The sequence below is a fragment of the Crinia signifera genome, chromosome 19 (genome assembly GCF_055691185.1).
Source record: "Crinia signifera chromosome 19, ASM5569118v1, whole genome shotgun sequence".
NCBI classification, from domain to species: Eukaryota; Metazoa; Chordata; class Amphibia; order Anura; family Myobatrachidae; genus Crinia; species Crinia signifera.
Genome location: NC_139226.1, coordinates 6,943,041 through 6,962,470, shown reverse-complemented (window position 1 = coordinate 6,962,470; position 19,430 = coordinate 6,943,041). Strand labels below are relative to the sequence as shown.

The following is a 19,430-nucleotide window of genomic DNA, read 5'->3' as shown; positions in this document are numbered from 1 at the left end:
ATGAATACTGCACAGAACAGGGGGCATTCATACTGGTTTATTCACTAGCTCATAAAACAGCCCAGCAAATGTTTCAGGATACACAGCAATATGGGAGCACTACAGCCTGGTGCAGCCAGATTCTTATAGACATCTCATTACCTACAGGACTTGCCAGTCAGATCCCTAGCAAGCACCAGAGAACATGGGGAACACAACAGCGTGTAGGGAGACTGAGGCCCAACATGTGCAGAAAATCTCCCTGCAGCCAAGACCTGGCTCCTGCAGAGATTAGGATTAAAAACGATGGACGTTTTATATACACGCAATCAGAAAAGTCTTCTGTTAAAACACAGGAACAGAGTCTTTACCCAGAAGCCCCTGGGAGCAGGGATCCCACTTCCTCTGCATGGGCAATGTTTCCTCTAACAGAACAGAGGGGACCCTGGTATTCTGCCTTGGCTGGAATCACTCCACAGCATCGTCCCCATCGTCTCCCTCCTCTTCCGCTTCATCATCCATCTCATCTCCACTCTTCTCAGAGTCCTCTGATAACTTCTGGAACGCACCCGTCTCTGCCTCCCACATGGACTTAATGGCAACTTTAAACTCTGCCATTTGATATCCAAACAGTTTCTGCAATAAATATACCCTATAGGTCAGTGTCATTGAGCAAGGTGGCGGATATGTACACTGGAGACAGTACATACGATCAATAGTAACAAAGCTTATTCTCTCCAACTCACCAGAATACGAGCCTGCTCCGGGGTGAGTGTGTCGCCCTCTTTACACACCTCGTAGTCTGACAGAAGAGTCACCACTCCTGCAAGAACCACAAACCAGTGTAAGAGGGAGAGATGGGGGAACCTACAGAAATCACCAATAACTACACCAAGGACTTCAGTTTTATGGAACATTGGTTCCTATACCATGCATAGAACACAGAAGGTCACCTTTTTTCAGTGCTGTGGGCAGACCCAGTTGCCGTAACTGTGGCTCCATCGAATGGGTAAACTGTTCCAGTGGCCCTTCGTCCAGGACGACTCCGTAAGTGGCCTTATTCCCAGATCGGGCAAAATCTGTCTCTTTAAACTGATCAAACCATCTGCAAGACACAGGTCATGAAGCGTTACCTCTGAGGACCAGACGAGCGGCGGCTGGCTTATCCGCAAATGGGGCAAACAATCAGGGCGCCGGCAGTTTACGGCATTATGCATAATCCTACCGCTGGCGACATCCATGCAACACATGTCCATTCCTTATGTCAGTGCTTCCCAAACGCTGTCCTCAAGGCACCTAACAGCACAGGTGTTCAGGATATCCTTAAGCACAGATGATTGAATTAACCAACTAAGCTCAAGCATGGATATTCTTAAATCCTTGACTGCTAAGCTGTGCAGACACCTGGCCAAGTTACCTATCGATTGGTAAATGCATCCACTCCAGGCAATTGAACATGCTGTGTCCTGCCTGACGTCACAACTGGGCAGGCGTTTAAATGTGCCCACCCTGTTAGGTCAGTGACCCAACAACCTGTACACCGCCAGACCGTCCTATATATCTGTAGATCTAATCAGGCATCAGCAATTCACAGCAAATGTGAGGTTTGTGAAAAACGTCATCAGCAATTCACAGCAAATGTGAGGTTTGTGAAAAACGTCATTCAGACATATTGGGGGTACACACAAGCTATAGGGTAACCTGAGGACTAAATTTGGGAACCACTGCCTTAAGTTGCTCAAACTCTGCCATTACAGTCCAGGTTTTATGAATGGCCATGCTTTAGCGCAGGTGATTTAATTAGTACCTCAGTCAATTTGGCATAGCTACCATTAAAACCTGCAGTGTAATAGAAACATTTTGGAAGCCATAGTAGAATTCCAAGGACGGTCATTTGGGAGCTTCACTTGCTCTTTCCCACCGGAACCAAGACAGTTACCCCTGGGAACAAATTGGCAGCAACCACAGCGTTCCAGTTGTAGAAGCAAGTGGGGTCACAGGTTGCTGATTAGATCCCACTAGATTCTGGTTACACCTTTGCCCTTATTCTGCCCTTATTCTGGCTCACCCGCAAAGGCAAATTTCTTCTCAAATGGACAAAACCATGTGCACTGCAGGAGGGCAGATGTAACTTGTGCAGAGAATTAGATTTGGGTGAGTTATTTTGTTTCTGTGCAGGGAAAATACTGACTGCTTTATTTTTACACTGCAATATAGATCTCACTTTGAAGTAAAACCCCACCCAAATCTAATTCTCTCTGCACACGTTACATCTGCCCCAACTGCAGTGCACATGGTGTTGTCCATTTGAGAAGAAATTTGCCTTTGCAGGTGAGCCAGCATAAGGGTTTGGTGTAGAAGTACTAAAGGGCACAAGTCTTACTCTTTAACATCCTTCTGGGTGCGATTGGTAAATAGGACCCCGACTTCTCCTTTCAGACACTTACTCAGCTGGAAGAAATAAAAAGAGCCGAAATCAGTATTACAGGAACAGTGGCCACAGATTGGTTCAAAGCAAGTCAACATCTTACCTTGTGCAAATTATCCTTGTACTCGTCACAGGGGCCCTTTCCCAAAGCCAGGATCATCACTTTGTTCTTGCCGAAGAATAACCTAAAAGTCAGAGGAGTAAACTTAAGGCAGATTTCTGAACAGACCTCTCATCATATCTGACTTCTAGATCTTCTAACAGAACGGTGCCGTTAGCTGGTTTTCAGTTATGTTTCACATCTCTAAAGGGGTGTTGGGTTTGGGGGGGTTCTCTTTACAGTAAACAGAAGGCATTATTACGGGTAACCCCAATCTGTCTGTGTAAATGGTTAATCTCAGATGACATCAGGGAACGGGCTTGTAGTGACATTTTAGGGTAGGATCGGAAAAATAAACCTCAGACTAAGAACAGACAGAGGCGATGTTACCAAATGGTTCCGCAGCCCTCCAGCTGCCAACTACAACCTGGCCACCCTGAGGACAGCGCTGGGGACATGTATTATATACTCCTATAGTAGCACATGAAGCCATATTCTGCTGAAGGTCTGTTTTATAGAACAGGAACATTCACATTTAGCACTAAGCGCAGCCCCCACAGTCCTCTCTGCTATAATGTACCAGTGAACCCGCAGGAGGAGAACCGGGGGGGACTTACCGGCTGTGCTTCCAGGCGTTCCGCACATCCTTCAGCTTGTTGTTCCTCATGTTCTCCACCGACACCACAAACAGGTACTTATAGGTGTCCACGCATTTCCGCAGCTGGGGGGAGAAGATGTGCAGAGAGATGGGATGGCAGCAGCCAGAGTTCCTACACAACTGCTAGTAGCCAAAAGGTGTCCATACATCAGGGGACGATACGCAGACCCTCTGTGTGGATGTGCCCATCGGCGGGCATAGATGATTGGGGAAATAAAACATGTTGAAATTGTTTCCACAATCCCTGCCAGGATCAGGATTTTTAAACATGTTTGATATCCCCGATCCTCTGACATAACTGTCAGGGTATTGCCCCAATACATCATGGGCACCTTAAGCCAGTACTGATCTGATGGCGGCAGACGGATACCCACCTCCTCTATAAGGTTCTGTTTCACCTGCAGACCCTTCTTGGCCGTCTTAGTCAGCGACACTGGAGAAGGACAAAAATAAATATATGTATATATTTACTTGCTCAGCTCAGACACCAACACACAAATCTACATCTGCTGCTGAGGAAAGTCCTAAGGTGGATGTAGTAAGCAGTGACTGGTGATACAGAGATATTATATAGCAGGACACTGTAGTGAGAGGTGACTGGGGAAACGGGATTTATTATGTAGCTGGACACTTAGTGGGTGGTGACTGGGGAAACGTGGGATTTATTATGTAGCTGGACACTGTAGTAAGTGGTGACTGGTAATGTAGGGATAAATTATATCGCAGGACACTAAGACGATAAGTTATACAGCAGGATACTAGTAAGGTGATTGGGGATATGGAATACAGCAGGACACTGGAGTAAGATGACTGGGGAGACATTATATTGCTGGATACTAGAAAATTACAAGATATACTATAGTGCGCGACACTGTAATAAGGTGACTTGGGATATGTTATACAGTAGGACACTAGTTAGATGACTGGGGATATAGTATAGTGCTGGAAACGGTACTTGTTTCCTAGAACGGCGCCCACGATTTCCATCGTATGGGCTCCTAAAAATCGCATCGCATCCCCCTGGAATATTGCGGCATGCAATGCAATTCGATGGGTGCTTACAATGAGCTGTAACCCCCAGTATCCACGCCATCCCGAAGCGTGGCGGTACGCGTCCTCCGACCTTTTCATACCCCCACTATCCACGTCGGTGTGGAGTTGATTTTATATAGTGCCCGAAGCGTGGCTAGCGCAGCGAGCCCCGAGAGGGAACGCAGAATATGAGCCCGAAGCGTGGCGAGTGCAGCGAGCCCCGAAAGGGGACACGGATTACTTTACATGTATTCCGCATCCGCTGGCCACGCTTCGGGCACAGTGGCTCACCCCACTATCTAAAATAAACTCCACGCCGACGTGGATAGTGGGGGTATGAAAAGGTCGGAGGACGTGTACCGCCGCCGCCGCTCGCCACGCTTCGGGATGGCGTGGATACTGGGGGTTACATCTCACTGTAAGCACCCATCACATCTCATGGCATGGGTGCTTGTACAATTAAAAATCGCATCGCATTCAATTTGCTGGCATTCGATGCTATGCAATATTTAATTGTACAAGCATCGCACACCACTAAATAAGGTACATGATGCCATGCGATGGGCGCCGTGCTAGGAAACAAGTACCCTGGAAACTGTAGCAAGGTGACTAGGGATATGTTATACAGCAGGACCGTGTAGTAAAATGACTGGGGATATATTAGAGTGCTGGACACTAGTAAGGGGACTGGGGGCATAGTATACAGCAGGACACTTTAGGAATATGACAGGTTGTAGTAGGGGGGCTGTGGATATATTATACTGCTGGACACTGTATAGTAAGATGTGACTAGTGCTACAGGGAGATTATGTAGTACGGACACTGCACAGTAAGATGGCAGGGGACATGTTATATAGCAGGACACTATTAAGAGTACTCTGGATATATTGTAGTGCTGGACACAGTAGTAAGAGGTGACTGGTGATACAAGGAGATTATATAGTGGGACACTGCACAGTAAGGTGGCAGGGGACATGTTATATAGCAGGACACTGTATTAAGAGTACTCTGGATATATTATAGTGCTGGACACAGTAGTAAGAGGTGACTGGTGATACAAGGAGATTATATAGTGGGACACTGCACAGTAAGGTGGCAGGGGACATGTTATATAGCAGGACACTGTAAGAGTACTCTGGATATATATTATAGTGCTGGACACTGTAGTAAGAGGTGACTGGTAATACAGGGAGCTTATACAGCAGGACACTGTGCCCACAGTGGTAGCCCCGCTCACCCTTCTTGTCCCGCTTGGATTTCGGCATAATGTTCTGCTCCGGTCGCTTCTTGATCACTCACGTGGTGCTGAAGGAATCAGGAAGCAGCATGTGCCTTGCAAGGACCCCGGGACTCGCGTTGCATGATGGGATTCCGGGGCTGCCCCTCACACTGCCTACACAGGAGCCGGAGGCTCCGCCCTGTATCCAGCTCTCTCGCACTGACAGCCTCTGACACTGACAATGCGGGCGACGCTCTAGCGTTATCTCCCCTCTATGGTTGGTAGACCGTCATGCCGCCTCCCCCTTGTCTCTATGGTACGGAGTGGGCGCTCTGGTTGCTGCAGCTGTGAACTCGGTGGTGTACGGGAGGTGTAGCCGGTCTCTCTGTGTCATGGCGCCTGTGTGTGAGCTGCTAGTGCTGCTGCTGGGGTCCCTGTCCCTGGGGGCCGCCGTGTACGAGGACCAGGTGGGGAAGTTCGACTGGTGAGTGCTGGGGACTGGTAGTGTCAGGGTGACAGGGCACCCCAGGGGCAGGGTGACCATCATCTTCCCAGGCAGGGCATGGAGACTGGCAGCACCCTCTGCCCTGTCACCATCATTATTATCTCCTATAATAATCTTTGTTCTTACCAGCAGCATCATCATTGTCCCTGCTTTTATTCTTCTTCATCTTCTTTTTATCTTCATCATCGTTAGTATTATTATTATTGTCATTTGACTGTTATTAATATGGCAGCACAATGCTTCCGTGTCACCGCACAAGGGGGGTGGAATATACAACAATAGAGCAAAGGACACTGTAGTAAGGACAGTTACATGTTTACCTGATTGTATCCGCAAATTACGATCCCGTGAGCTTGCACTCTATAGGGAATATGTGTGGACACAATAGGGGTCACTACACGTAAGGTCAATGCTATTCGCCTTATACACAGTCATCCAAGACTGTTCCTATATAGCCATATTGGGCTGCATACTACAATGAGCCACTTAGGAACAGTATTTCGGAGATGAAGGGCTCTATTGCAAGCGTTCCAATGGAGCATCGCCTGCACTTCAACACCATAAAGTGATTAGGGGACAGGTGCTGGAGGTTAGGGGTAGCACGCTTGTATGAAGAGGTGGGATTCAATTACCTATTTAGAGGTCGGGAGAAAATATGATTGCAGGTAGGAAGCAATGTGGGAAATGTCCTGGATCCATGTGGGGAAAGTGGTAATTGGGGAAAGGGACTCAATATGGGCAGAATCAATAATGGTTTCTGGGCAGTGAACTTGGGGAACAGAGGAGTCCGAGGCATAGAAAACTGAGACAGAGAAAAGGGAGAGGTGGGGAGGCAAGGACTTCAGTTTTTTTCATCCAAAACAAGATGGGCAGCAGGTAGCTAGTTACATGGGACAGGAAATAAGGCTAGAGGGGAAGATAGGTAGATTTGGTTGTTATGGTGATATTGGAGGACAACGGTGCTGATGAGCTCCCCACACAAAGGGATGTAATGGGGAGGATAAAAGGGGAACTATATCTGGGCGTTGGGGCCGCTGGTGAGAAGGAGGGGATGTGGAGGCAGATTAAACAATAGATGATTGAGCTGAGAATCTCTGTCATTTTATCTTCATCGGCGTCTCCGTTATCACTGTTTATCATAGTGAACATTCTGATTATAAGCTGTTATTGTTGTGAAGTGATACATTGTATCCGTTGTCTTCCATCCTTTCCATGGCATATTTAATGAGATGACATAAATGACTTAGCACTTGTGTGACAATACAATGTGTTAGCACACAAATGTTTTATTAGACCGTGGTAATACAGGTACATTGTGTACAGTAATAGAATATTTGTACACATAAAACTTCTCTCCAAGGGTCCCTTCTGTCTCCTCTTGATGATGATGATGCTTCTTGTCCGGCGACAATGACCAGTCCCACCTGGCTGGACCCACCCACAGGTTATTTAATGTTGTCCCCCCCATTTGTCCACAGGAGACAGCAGTATGTGGGACGCCTGAAATTTGCCGCGCTGGAGTCCGGACAAGGCGCAAAGAAACTCATTGCCGCCACAGAGAAAAACGTGATTGTGTCTTTGAACTCTCGCACGGGGGATATTTGTGAGTTGAGAAATCCTGAATGATATATCCTTCCAAATATAAAGCCGGCTACACACTATAAGATATGCTCCATAAGCGATATAGTTAACGATGTACCTTGTAACGGGCATACAATCTAGTGCATATACTTTAAACTATAACGTTCTTTGACGTAACACGACCCCCGCTAAAATTTATAATAGGGAGTCATTTTCCTTTGTGTTTGCTGTTTTGCAGAATGAAGTCTTGTGTAGTTATCTATAGTACTAAACATAATGTTGTGGCACCCAGTTATAGGAAGATTAATTCCCCCTGTGGCACAGCTAGTAGACATTACACCACTACATATATGCAATTTTCTGTCCATTCATTCCTGACATCATGTAAATGTTTCTGTCTGAAGTGTTATCCAGCGTCATTGTCATTATTGTATTGTAGTGTGGCGTCATGTGGATAAGGATACGTTAGACGGCACCGTGGATGCTCTACTCCCGTATGGTCAAGGTGAGTGATTCCCCCTATAGGCAATTCATGTTCATTCCCTGGGGTGCTGTCATTGGGGTATATTTAATGCTGTGGGCGAGCGGCGCCCTTTCAGTATTCAACTCACCCCCTCATACGCCAATTCCCCCCTCGCTCTGCTTTTTGAGCGAGGGGGAATCGGCGTAAGCAGCGAGACTCGCGGCTAAATACAGCGGGTTCGCTGCATTAGCCGCGGGTCTCGCTGTTTGGGGGAACAGGATGGCGAGTATTCCCCTGGAACGTTGAATAGGGCGATCGGCTGGCGAGGGGGTTAAACAGCGAGGATCGCTGGTATTCTGCGTTACTCGCTGTTTAACCGACTCGCAGGCCGCGGCGAACGGCATTGAATACTACCCTATGAATTGCAGGGTAATGCTAGAATCCATTTTTGGGTATTCTGTGGCTTCTCCAACTTATTATTAAGTCTTCCTGTATGGTTGTCTTTTAATGAGATTACATTTGTCTCTGTCCTGCAGTCTCTTCTCAATTTAAGGGGGATAGCTGATGATATATTTGGGGTCCCTGGTCCCATGGATGTTATCGGTATGACTCAGAATTACTGAGGCACAAGCCAATATTAGTATCCGAGCTGTAGCTGTCTTCTATTACTATGTGTACACTGCTTCTCTTCCCATGGAAAACGAAATCTCTACCATACATAAAAATAGGACAGGGTTCCCGCAGGCCAGGGTCACAGAATTAGTGAATTATCTTCCAAAACACATTTCCCCATGCAGTTCCTTTTTCTTTGCCTGGGGTGTGGCTCTCTGCTGTGGTCCTTCTAGCACAGTGTGGCCTGTATTTCAGCATTGGTGTACAGACCAGACATGTGCTAGAAGCACCACAGCAGAGAGCGACACTCAAGGCAGGGAAGAGGAACTGCATGGGTTTTGATAGCTGCAGTGTGCCTCAATGAACAATATATAGAATAATATTTCAATCTAATATTTAATGTTTATGTTCTTCAGATGCCATCACAATATCAGGGGGTCGTGTTTTGCGGTCCTGGGAAACAAACATTGGTGGTCTGAATTGGGAGGCCGTCCTAGAGCCTGGCAGGTAAGTTACCACCCACGTGACGACCCCAAACTGTTCATAGAGTACAGAAATGTTCCATCTCCCAGTAAGCACGTGTTCTCGGTAATTATATAGTGTAGGAAGAAAACATACGTTATGGTCTTCAGGTATATCCATCGCTTGGACTGTTCATTTTTAGGCTGAACCAATGTTTATGAGGTCACAGCCTCTTAATTAGTGTCCTTCATTTACCTGCATGTATATATTAGTAATTTAGTATCAATTTTGGCACTTCGCTTCCCAAGAGACAGTATGGACCAATATAAAGGTCACTAGTTCCTTGTGAATTGATGGGCTGTGGTGCAGTTCAAAGTCATACATAAACTGGCAGCCTCCATTGCATGCAGACAATGACTCCACTTTAATGGTGTTTCTTGTATGTTGTCTTAGTTTTCAGACAGCTGGATTTGCCGGTTCTCAGGACACGGCAAGATACATTGCAGTACTAAAAGCATCGGTTCTGTCGCTTCATTATCTGTCCAACGGGCACCAAAAATGGGCCGAATCTCTCCCAGACAGGTGAGTATTGTGTGTGAGGAATCTCCAAAGATGTGTTTATAGGGCTTACTGCAGAATGTCTACTGCAGAGCAATGAGGCAATTTACAGAAACTTGTGACAGGTCATTTTTGCTAGTTTGTTTACTTGCCTGTATCGCATCTTTTGCTGCTAAAAGCTCAGCCACTAGGTGGCGATAAATCAATAGGTGTGTGTGTGTGTATACTGATAGACACGTCTTGTCTTTCTACCAGTGGCACTGTGCGGTACCAGCTGCTGCACTCCGCCTACAAGGGGCAAGTCCATGTGGTTGGTATTGTGCCAAACAGTTACATCCGCATCCTGACGTACAGCATAGAAGATGGATCTCTCGCTCAGCAGGTCAGCTGGGAAAATCTAAAAACAGTGATGGGACAGGCCTGATCCATGCCCTGACCATTGTCCGTTCTGTGTCCCCAGGTTCAGGTGTCAGCTCCTTGGCTCCGCACTCTACAGGGGACATGTGGAGTGGTTGCCGACAGCATCCTGGTCTGTACTGACACAGACACTGCCTCCCTCCACACGCTGTCTCTGGTGTCTGGGGAGGAAACCACTCAGCATCGCCTGCAGGTCAGACAGCTGTCCTCCTCTATCCCATCATAATGAGAGCAAGTGACAATGGCTGTTGGCAGGTGGAGTTTAACCCTTTAAGTGCCAAGAGAATGTGTCAAAATAGGTGTGAAAATTGCCAAGCAAACCTTTGTATTCACCATAATGGCCTGTAATATAGGAAATTATAATTTTTGAACAACATTTTTTATTTGAATTTATATAACAAATGTGAGCAATGCTGCCATTTTTAGCAGATATTTTGCGCATCTTTTGCAGAGATGTCGGTACTCAAAGGGTTAACTATAAAACGCCAATTTTCTGCCTGAGAGCTATTAAATTAGTAACTGGTACCTATTAAAATCCTTAAAACATTTAATACAATCGCAGACCATTAGAACATTCCTTTTTACCATTTGAGCATCAAACGACTGTACAACGTTACTAGTAAGCTGCAGTGTCTGATACCAGAGAACAGTAGCTTCTAGGGAAGTGGGTAACAGGCTTAAGGCACATCAGTAACCCTTGGTTGCAATCTGGGAGATAATTGGTGTCGTACCCCATTTGTGTCTGTGTGAGAAGTAACGACTGTTGCTTGTTTTATACTATAGTCCCTGGGAGTGGAAGTGGCTGATGACATCACAGAGCTGGGCATCCTTCCTGCTCCCCGCACTGCCGCCGTGTCAACGCCGCTGCCGCAGTTCTTCCTTCAGATTTCCCCGCGCCGCTTCCTTCTAATGCAGTACAGAGATGGCGTCCTGACCCCACTGCGCGACTTTTCCCAGGTAAGCTCGGTACATTGAGAGGAGGGGGCTCCATGCTCCCCTAAGGTAATACCTGCTAAACGGACAGTCCCCAAGGTTCACTTGGTGGAAGGTCCAGTCTAAGTCCTGATAAAGCATTCCACACCGTTCCTATCTCATGCAGGTGTCTCTGGTAACGTTTGCTTCAGCGGCTGACAAGACCGTGGCGGCTGTGATGCAGTGCAAGATTGATACGGTCAGTGTGCAGCGTACACCTATCATTTTGGAAAAACAAATTCAACAGCAAAAAAAGAATTGTAACAAAATAGAGCACAACCATCACAGGTGGCCAAATATCCTTAGTGATCCGTTTGTCATGCAAAGTACAAGAATGAACACCCCAATAAATGTAATAGAAATGCAATGCATATACTAATGGTCCACTATTGTGACAGGCACAAGTCATAGCGCAAAAATACATAGTAGCTAGCGCACAGATAACGGTGTATATAGCATATTAACTACCATAAGACAGAGTTATGCCATTATCGGGGCTATCCGAGCATATTATACCCGATGCCAGCTATAGGATAACTCTGGCCAAAACATATTAGTAGTGGTGATATCCCCCTACGCCTTAATGCAATTCATATAGCGGTGATATCCCCCTACTCCTTAATGCAGGCATGTCCAAACTGTGGCCCTCCAGCTGTTGTGAAACTACACATCCCAGCATGCTTTGCCATCGTTTTAGCATTCCCGAATAGCAAAACAGTGGCAAGGCATGATGGGAAGTGTAGTTTCACAACAGCTGGAGGGCCATAGTTTGGACATGCCTGCCTTAATGCAATTCATATATCGGTGATATCCCCCTACACCCTAATGCAATTCATATATCGGTATAAATGGTTTTAAAAAGATCTACACGCACCGTGATGTGTTAATGCGCCATCTAGTGTACGGATGCTTTTCCCAGTTGATTCTTCTGGAGGCCTGTAGGTGGCGCTGATCTGATTTGTAGCACTATCCAGCTGTACTTCACAATCTTTTCGTTTCGTTAATGCCCATGTTCCCCATATGGTGGATGCAGTCACTTTCATTTGTGGTCATTGTCCTTTTATTTAGTCCCAGAAGACAGAGATTCCGCCTGGACTGAGCTGCCCTACGGTAACTCCCAGCCCTCTATATATATATATATGGTTAATGCCCACATCCTACTAGGCGTTGTATTTATCTAGTTCTGCCTGTTGCTTTGGTGCAGGATGCCGCGTCTTGTCCCGGACAGACATATGCCATCAGCCTGTACATGGCGGACAGCGGCCGGCGGCTCCTGGAGACCACCTTACCCTTCACGTTGGAGCAGAGCTGTGTGAGGCCGGATGCTGTGAGTGTGACCCGTGCACTTGGAACCACGTTGTGCCTTTTGTGTTCCGCTGTTTTCTGTTCTTACGCTGTTCTCTGCTTGCAGCTGTTCCTCCAGCTGTTCCTGAAGAAAGATGACTCCGTGGGGTATCGGGCTCTGGTGCAGACGGAGGACAACCAGCTGCTGTTCCTGTACCAGCCAGGTCATTAGTCATGCCAGTCTCACTTCACCTCCACCTTGGTTTGCTCTCATTGTCTAATGGTTGCATGCTTTCCACAGGGAAGGTCTTATGGCTGCGGGAGGAGTCGCTGGCGGATGTGGTCACCATGGAAATGGTTGATTTACCGCTCACCGGGGCCCAGGCTGAACTGGAAGGGGAGTTTGGCAAGAAAGCAGGTACAGGTGTAGAGTAGTGGATTGTAGAGGTCCCTGTATGGGTGTTCTAGGCTCCCTGTTCTCTTATATTTGTATTTTACTGGTTCTTTTCCTTTTACTTTCTGTGCTGCCGGGAACCAGCTATACAAGGTAAGCTCCGCCTGGGTTCTGTCACCGATATCGGCTGATGGTCATATTCATCTATAAATAGGGGGATTCAGAATATTTCCGTATCTAATTAGGATGTCAACGCTGTTGCCTGTCCTACAAACAGAGTATTTAGGATAGTACACGCTGTTATTGTATAATGGATGGTGCCGTTTTATATTTACTACAAAAGTATGAATGTTTCTCCAGGTCTTACTAACTAGGTCTGTTTAAAAACAATTTAGAAAAGTTGCCAAAGGAAAACTGCACCATGACCATAAAATATATATACTCTGAAACCCTAACAAATAAAATTGATTGCCATTCACCAGCAGATAGTAAAAATACTTAAGTGTCTTGGGACCAAGCTACAAAGTAGGTGATGAAGGGGTTAATATTCTCTCCCCGTGTATTCATCTCCCCAACTCAGACGGCCTGCTGGGAATGGTGCTGAAACGTTTGTCCTCGCAGTTGATTTTGCTGCAGTCCTGGAGCGCCCACTTGTGGAAGATGTTCTGCGACGCCCGTAAACCGCGCAGCCAGATCCGCAGCGAGATCAACATTGACACGCTGGCCAGGGACGACTTCAACCTGCAGAAGATGATGGTGGTGGTGACCTCCTCTGGGAAGGTGAGACTGTTGGGGTCATGGTGTCTTCGGTGTGACTTTGGTCGTGCTGGTGTAACGGTCCTGTTCTCCCATTTACAGCTTTTTGGTATTGAGAGCAGCTCGGGCAGCATTCTGTGGAAGTTCTACCTGCCGGGCGTTCAGCCAGGTGCCTCCTTCAAGCTGCTCGTACAGAGAACAACCGCCCACTTCCCTCACCCACCGCAGTGCACCCTGCTGGTAAAGGACAAGGTAAGACCTCCTGTCCGTTCTGACGTCTCTGCAGCGTTCGCTGTAATCCGGCCAATCACATCGTATTCTCGTTTCGCATATGTTATCCATCACGTGTAGAACTGTTTATTAATGTTGTAGCTGTACATGAACGTCCCTCACACCGGAATGTTTTATGTTTCAGGAGACGGCTATGAGCTCCCTTTATGTCTTCAACCCCATATTCGGAAAGGTGAGTCAGATGACACCGCCTCCTCTCCAGCGTCCCATCCTCCAATCTCTACTGCTTCCAATAATGGATCACGACTACGCCAAAGTGCTTCTACTATTGGACGATCAGCACAAGGTGAGACACCGAGAGGTAGAAGTGCCTTATAGCGCTGTAGGGGCCCAATGGCAGCTCACGTTATTGTTGTAGAATTGCCCCCCCTTACGTACATGAAACCTTTTTTATTTTCCTGGTTAAAGGGTTTGCTCCGTACCTTTTTAAAAACTGCTTGGAGGAGATGAGGACGGAACATACTAAAAGTCAATTATCTTTTCCGTCCTATAAATCTATAATCAGACGATTGGGCTCTTTAAATAGCTACTTTGGCTGTCTTTTTATCCTGCTAGAATGCTCTTCCATCTGTCTCCTCCCTCTTTTGTGCCTACATGAAACATGAATAAATTGTGGATCGTGTAGGAAGCATCCTATACTGTTGGTAGTTACATTTAATCTGGCAGTTATAATCTATATGGTAATTGTCTGTGTGTTCCTGGTTCCTGTGAGAGGCGTTTATACTGTTAGACCGACTGACGACTCATTCATCCTTCCAGGTCATCCCCTTCCCGGCCACAAAGAATGTTCTGCAGCAGTTACAGGAGCTGTCCCCTACCATCTTCTTCTACCTGGTGGATACCGAGAAGGGGAAACTGTCTGGACTCCGCCTGCACAAGGTAGAACGCAGTGAGGGGATGCATCATTCGCTTATTCCCGTTACTGTCCCGCCCACTGGGGGTGTGTCCTCACTGCCGTTTTCTTCTTACAGGACCTGTCCACAGAGGAGATCTGGGAGATCCTGCTGCCACCAGAAATCCAGAGGGTTACAGTTATGAAGGGAAAGCGTTCTAACGAGCATGTTCACTCTCAGGGCCGAGTAATGGGGGACCGCAGCGTTCTTTACAAGGTTAGGAGGCTTTTGTACAGCGTTGGTGGATCAGTGTTATTCTGGCGGGCCCGGCTCTTACGTTAACGCTACTTTGGAAAACGATTGGGACATTGACAAATTTTACGTCCGTTTCTGTTGACATTACATTTTTGTTATTTTGTAGTACTTGAACCCCAATTTGTTGGTACTTGTGACGGAAAGCACGGACACTCATCCTGACCGCTGCTTCATAGGAATCTATCTCATCGATGGCGTCACAGGACGGATCATCCACTCATCAATGCAGAGAAAGGCCAAAGGACCTGTTCACGTGGTGCACTCCGAAAACTGGGTGGTGGTAAGATCGACCTGCTGATCAGCTTGTTATCTGCTGTCCTTTGATGTCCCCGCCAGTACAGCCCCTCTCCTCCTCCTCCCCCCACAGTACCAGTATTGGAACAGCAAGGCTCGCCGGAACGAGCTGACGGTCTTGGAACTGTATGAAGGCACTGAGCAGTATAACAGCACAAACTTCAGCTCCCTGGACCGGCCTCACCTCCCGCACGTCCTGCAGCAATCCTATATCTTCCCCTCAGCCATCCGGGCTATGCAGTCCACAATTACCGAACGGGGCATTACCAGCCGTCACATCCTCAGTGAGTATCGGCGCTGGCTGTAGGGGGGTGCACTGGCTGTGTATGGGGTTTAGGGTCCGGACCCAGGATTGCCTGCTACGCAGTGGCCTATGGCCAGTTTGGTGTGAATGGGGTGACTTTCCATTTTCAGTGAATGGTGTGTGCGCAGTGCATCTTATAATGTATAGGGGGCACAGGAATGTGGTATAATATGCTCTGAAGGGCACTGTAATTGTGTTATACTGTATGGCACAATATGAAATGGAGGTATTCTAGTTTAGCATGACAACTGGAGGGCACTGTAATGGGTTGTACTACAAAATGGGGCATTGCGAAATGGGGCACTGATATATTGCACAATATGGCATAAAATGAACAGGGGCCAATACACGGGGGCATAATATGAACTGGAGGCACTCCAATGTGACGTAATGTGAATTGGGGCACTGGCGCAATGTTTACACTGGCAGCACTACAATGTGACATAATATGTACTCAAGCACTGTGGCGTAATGTGAATTGGGGCACTGTGGCGTAATGTGAATTGGGGCACTGTGGCGTAATGTGAATTGGGGCACTGTGGCGTAATGTGAATTGGGGCACTGTGGCGTAATGTGAATTGGGGCACTGAGGCGTAATGTGAATTGGGGCACTGTGGCGTAATGTGAATTGGGGCACTGTGGCGTAATGTGAATTGGGGCACTGTGGCGTAATGTGAATTGGGGCACTGTGGCGTAATGTGAATTGGGGCACTGTGGCGTAATGTGAATTGGGGCACTGTGGCGTAATGTGAATTGGGGCACTGTGGCGTAATGTGAATTGGGGCACTGTGGCGTAATGTGAATTGGGGCACTGTGGCGTAATGTACACTAGCAGCATGTGGTTTATTGTAAGTAAGGGCACTGCTATGGCTCATATAATGAACTAGATTATTACTAGTCCAGTGATGTGCGTAGAATGGAGCGGTAGAGATTTTCTACAGCAGGTCTGCAGGGAATGGTCATAATCCCGAATATCATTCATTTCTGCAGTCGGTCTTCCATCGGGGGCTATCCTTTCCCTTCCCAAAGCATTGCTGGACCCACGCCGGCCGGAGATCCCCACAGAGTACACCAGGTCAGACCTAGAGACTATGCTAAGACACCTTTAAGTTTATTGCATTTATTTCCATTGACCGCTAAAGTGCGCCATTCATTATTAACTCTATTCTTATATGTGCAGGGAAGAGAACCTCATCCCTTACACTCCCGACATTCAGATTCATGCGGAACGATTCATAAATTACAATCAAACCGTGTCTCGAATGAGAGGCATTTACACGGCTCCCTCCGGCCTGGAGTCTACCTGCCTGGTGAGTGATCTGTGTCCTGCGCGTTTCGCTCTGTGTTGACCCACGCAGTCTCTGACCTTGCATTTCTATTTCCCTGCAGGTTGTGGCCTTTGGCCTGGACATCTACCAGACGCGGGTTTATCCCTCCAAGCAGTTTGACGTATTGAAGGATGATTACGATTACATCCTAATCAGCAGTGTCCTCCTCGGCCTGGTCTTTGCCACCATGATTACAAAAAGACTGGCACAAGTTAAACTGCTGAACCGTGCATGGCGCTAATGTGGTAGTCTGGGGGAACCGTCATACATTGATCACCCATCGCCGGCGATCAGCGGAACAGACCCAGCAGGAACACTGGACATAGACTTGAATTTATATGATACGTTAGACTGCCACGGCGATATTGCCACTTCTGCATGGATTGGCCTACACTGGAGCTAATTAATCACCAAATCTGTTTCGGGTGAATGAAATGTTGTCTTTATTTGCATAAAAAGGACAGATGATTGAGGTTCACATTGCCCACCTTTTATTTATATAAATTAACCACTGTGAATATATCCCCATAACCAAACTAGTGTACCTGTGCGCGGGTTCATGTATGTGAGGTGCATGTACAGTTTAAGGAAAGCTGAGCTAATTGGTTTATCCAATTTCCTTAATTAAGTGTTTTATGAAATGACAATCCTTATGATATTGCCCATTTTGGTCGGGAACCTGATTTTGTGAACCGGGAACAAGTTGATCAGAGCTTAGAATTTATTCTCAGTGACATCAGAAAGATTTCAGAACACTGCTTAACTGTTGTGTTTTTATTGGGGGGGGGGGGGGGGGGGTGGATTGGGGAGAGTATCAGAAATTCTAGAAGGATAAAAAGTCTATAGCCATTATATTCCTACAATTGTGACATGCTGCTGCCTATTTTCATCTGTGTGTTTGCAAGAGAAATATTTAAGTGATTCTCAGAGTTTCAGATCATTTGTCATTCAAGAGTCCTGTAATAAAGTTTTCCTCTGGAATGGTCACATGTGAGAGGTATGTGGTATGAGAATTTGCCAGGCACCCATGAAGATAATAAAAGGTTTAATTCCCCATTAATCTACTGCGTGTGAAAGCCGACTTCTTTATATGAAATCTCCACCCTTACCGAAATCAAGTGATTCTGTATGGCCCACTTTGCTGCAAGTGTTCTGTAATCCACATGGCAGAATGTAAATATACTTGGTAGCTTGGGATTCTATGATGGGGAATGGGTCATAGCAGAGTGTAGTATTAGGATGGGAAGGTCACCATTGGAGTACCCCGGGGATCTGTACTGGAACTTGGGATTTTTTTTTTTTTTTAGTGCAAATCAAGTTTATTGGTTTTAAGTACAGGAAGCACATAAACATGGAATGAGATAATCCCAAATCTGTTTTTTTTTTGGTGACATTGCAAATGCTATTACGACTATCCAGGTAACACCAAGGTGTGCAACAGGGTCGATGCACCAGGAGGAGTAAAGGTGCGCGTACACGTCCCGATACTGCCGTGCGTTTTGTGCTAAAGTAGCATTGCATTGCATTGCATGCGTTGTGCATGCAATGCAATAAAAAGCCAGTACAAAAAGTATGTGCAGCACATACTTTTTGTACTGTGCGATGAGATTGGGAGCGCGCATCTCATCGCACACATCGCATCGGCAGTATCGGGACGTGTATGGGCACCTTTAAACTAATGATTAAGGATCTAGGTAGACTAGAGGAATGGGTAAGAAAGTGGTAGTTTCAATTTACTGCCAATTATTTGGGTCTCAGAACACAAAGGGGTTGATCCTATTAGCGCCGAAGGGTGTGATGTGCCTGAAAACTGCACCTGAATTAAGCTGATCTCTCACCCTTCGCTGGGCCAAATTTGCTTAAAAGGGCTCGCAGCCCTATGGAGGTGCGAACCCTTTTAAGCAAATTCAGTCTGCCATAAAGTGTGCCCAGTGCCGTGATGATTCGCGAGTGCGAACCATCCGCACCTAATGGGATCGACCCCAAAGGCAGAATATAATATCAAGGGCGCTATAATGGAAACTGCTGAGGAAGAGAGGGATCTAGGAGTCACTATTTCAGGGGACTTAAAGGCAGGTAGGCAATGTAACAAAGCAATGAAGAAGGCAAGTCAGATGCTTGGTTGCATAGGGAGAGGTATCAGCAGTAGAAACAAAGAAGTAATAATGCCACTGTATAGGTCATCATCTTGTTTGATAAGTGGGGTAAAAAAGCAAATAAAACATATTTTTTTGTTGGTGGAACAAAAATGCTTATTTCTCGGCATAGTCTCCCCCGAGGGTGTTATACACTATGTCCAGCAAATATTTTAATAGTGTTGGAATAAGGGTTACAAAGCCTGCGATATACTCCCTGACAGCGGCGATGGCTCCACATTCTGCGAGACTTCCATTCTGAGCTGGACTTCCAAATTTGGAAACGGGGAGAAGCTTGGGGCTAATTCCGGAGAATAGGGTTGAGGAGGGAATTGTTTTGATGCCCTATGTCTGCAATTCTGCATGAAATTCGTATATGAATCATTTTTGTGCCAATTTCTAAACCGCTCACCTCAGCTCCAATTTGGCCAGGTGACAGCGCTTCATTTCTGGCTACCATTGCCTTGGGAAGTGCGCGCGTGTGGGGATGTTAGAAAAATAGAACTTTCC

At 46.6% G+C, this 19,430-nt stretch overlaps 2 protein-coding genes across 2 annotated transcripts; one reads left to right on the top strand and one right to left on the bottom strand.

Moving 5' to 3' along the window:
• Positions 1-21: 21 nt before the first annotated feature.
• MRTO4 (MRT4 homolog, ribosome maturation factor) lies at positions 22-5,648 on the bottom strand. The gene is made up of 8 exons (XM_083161923.1): positions 5,435-5,648; positions 3,540-3,598; positions 3,125-3,228; positions 2,511-2,592; positions 2,363-2,430; positions 933-1,084; positions 726-802; positions 22-615 (listed from the first exon to the last, which is right to left on the bottom strand). The coding sequence occupies exons 1-8, from the start codon at positions 5,460-5,462 to the stop codon at positions 448-450; spliced, it is 738 nt and encodes a 245-aa protein (XP_083018049.1). The 5' UTR covers positions 5,463-5,648; the 3' UTR covers positions 22-447.
• A 12-nt stretch (positions 5,649-5,660) lies between these two features.
• EMC1 (ER membrane protein complex subunit 1) lies at positions 5,661-17,845 on the top strand. The gene is made up of 23 exons (XM_083161921.1): positions 5,661-5,900; positions 7,400-7,524; positions 7,942-8,007; positions 8,994-9,084; positions 9,493-9,621; positions 9,853-9,979; positions 10,058-10,207; positions 10,798-10,971; positions 11,114-11,185; positions 12,055-12,096; positions 12,191-12,313; positions 12,398-12,494; positions 12,572-12,688; positions 13,245-13,444; positions 13,523-13,672; positions 13,836-13,997; positions 14,471-14,590; positions 14,683-14,820; positions 14,966-15,139; positions 15,227-15,437; positions 16,448-16,532; positions 16,638-16,767; positions 16,847-17,845. The coding sequence occupies exons 1-23, from the start codon at positions 5,809-5,811 to the stop codon at positions 17,024-17,026; spliced, it is 2,955 nt and encodes a 984-aa protein (XP_083018047.1). The 5' UTR covers positions 5,661-5,808; the 3' UTR covers positions 17,027-17,845.
• Positions 17,846-19,430: the final 1,585 nt, after the last annotated feature.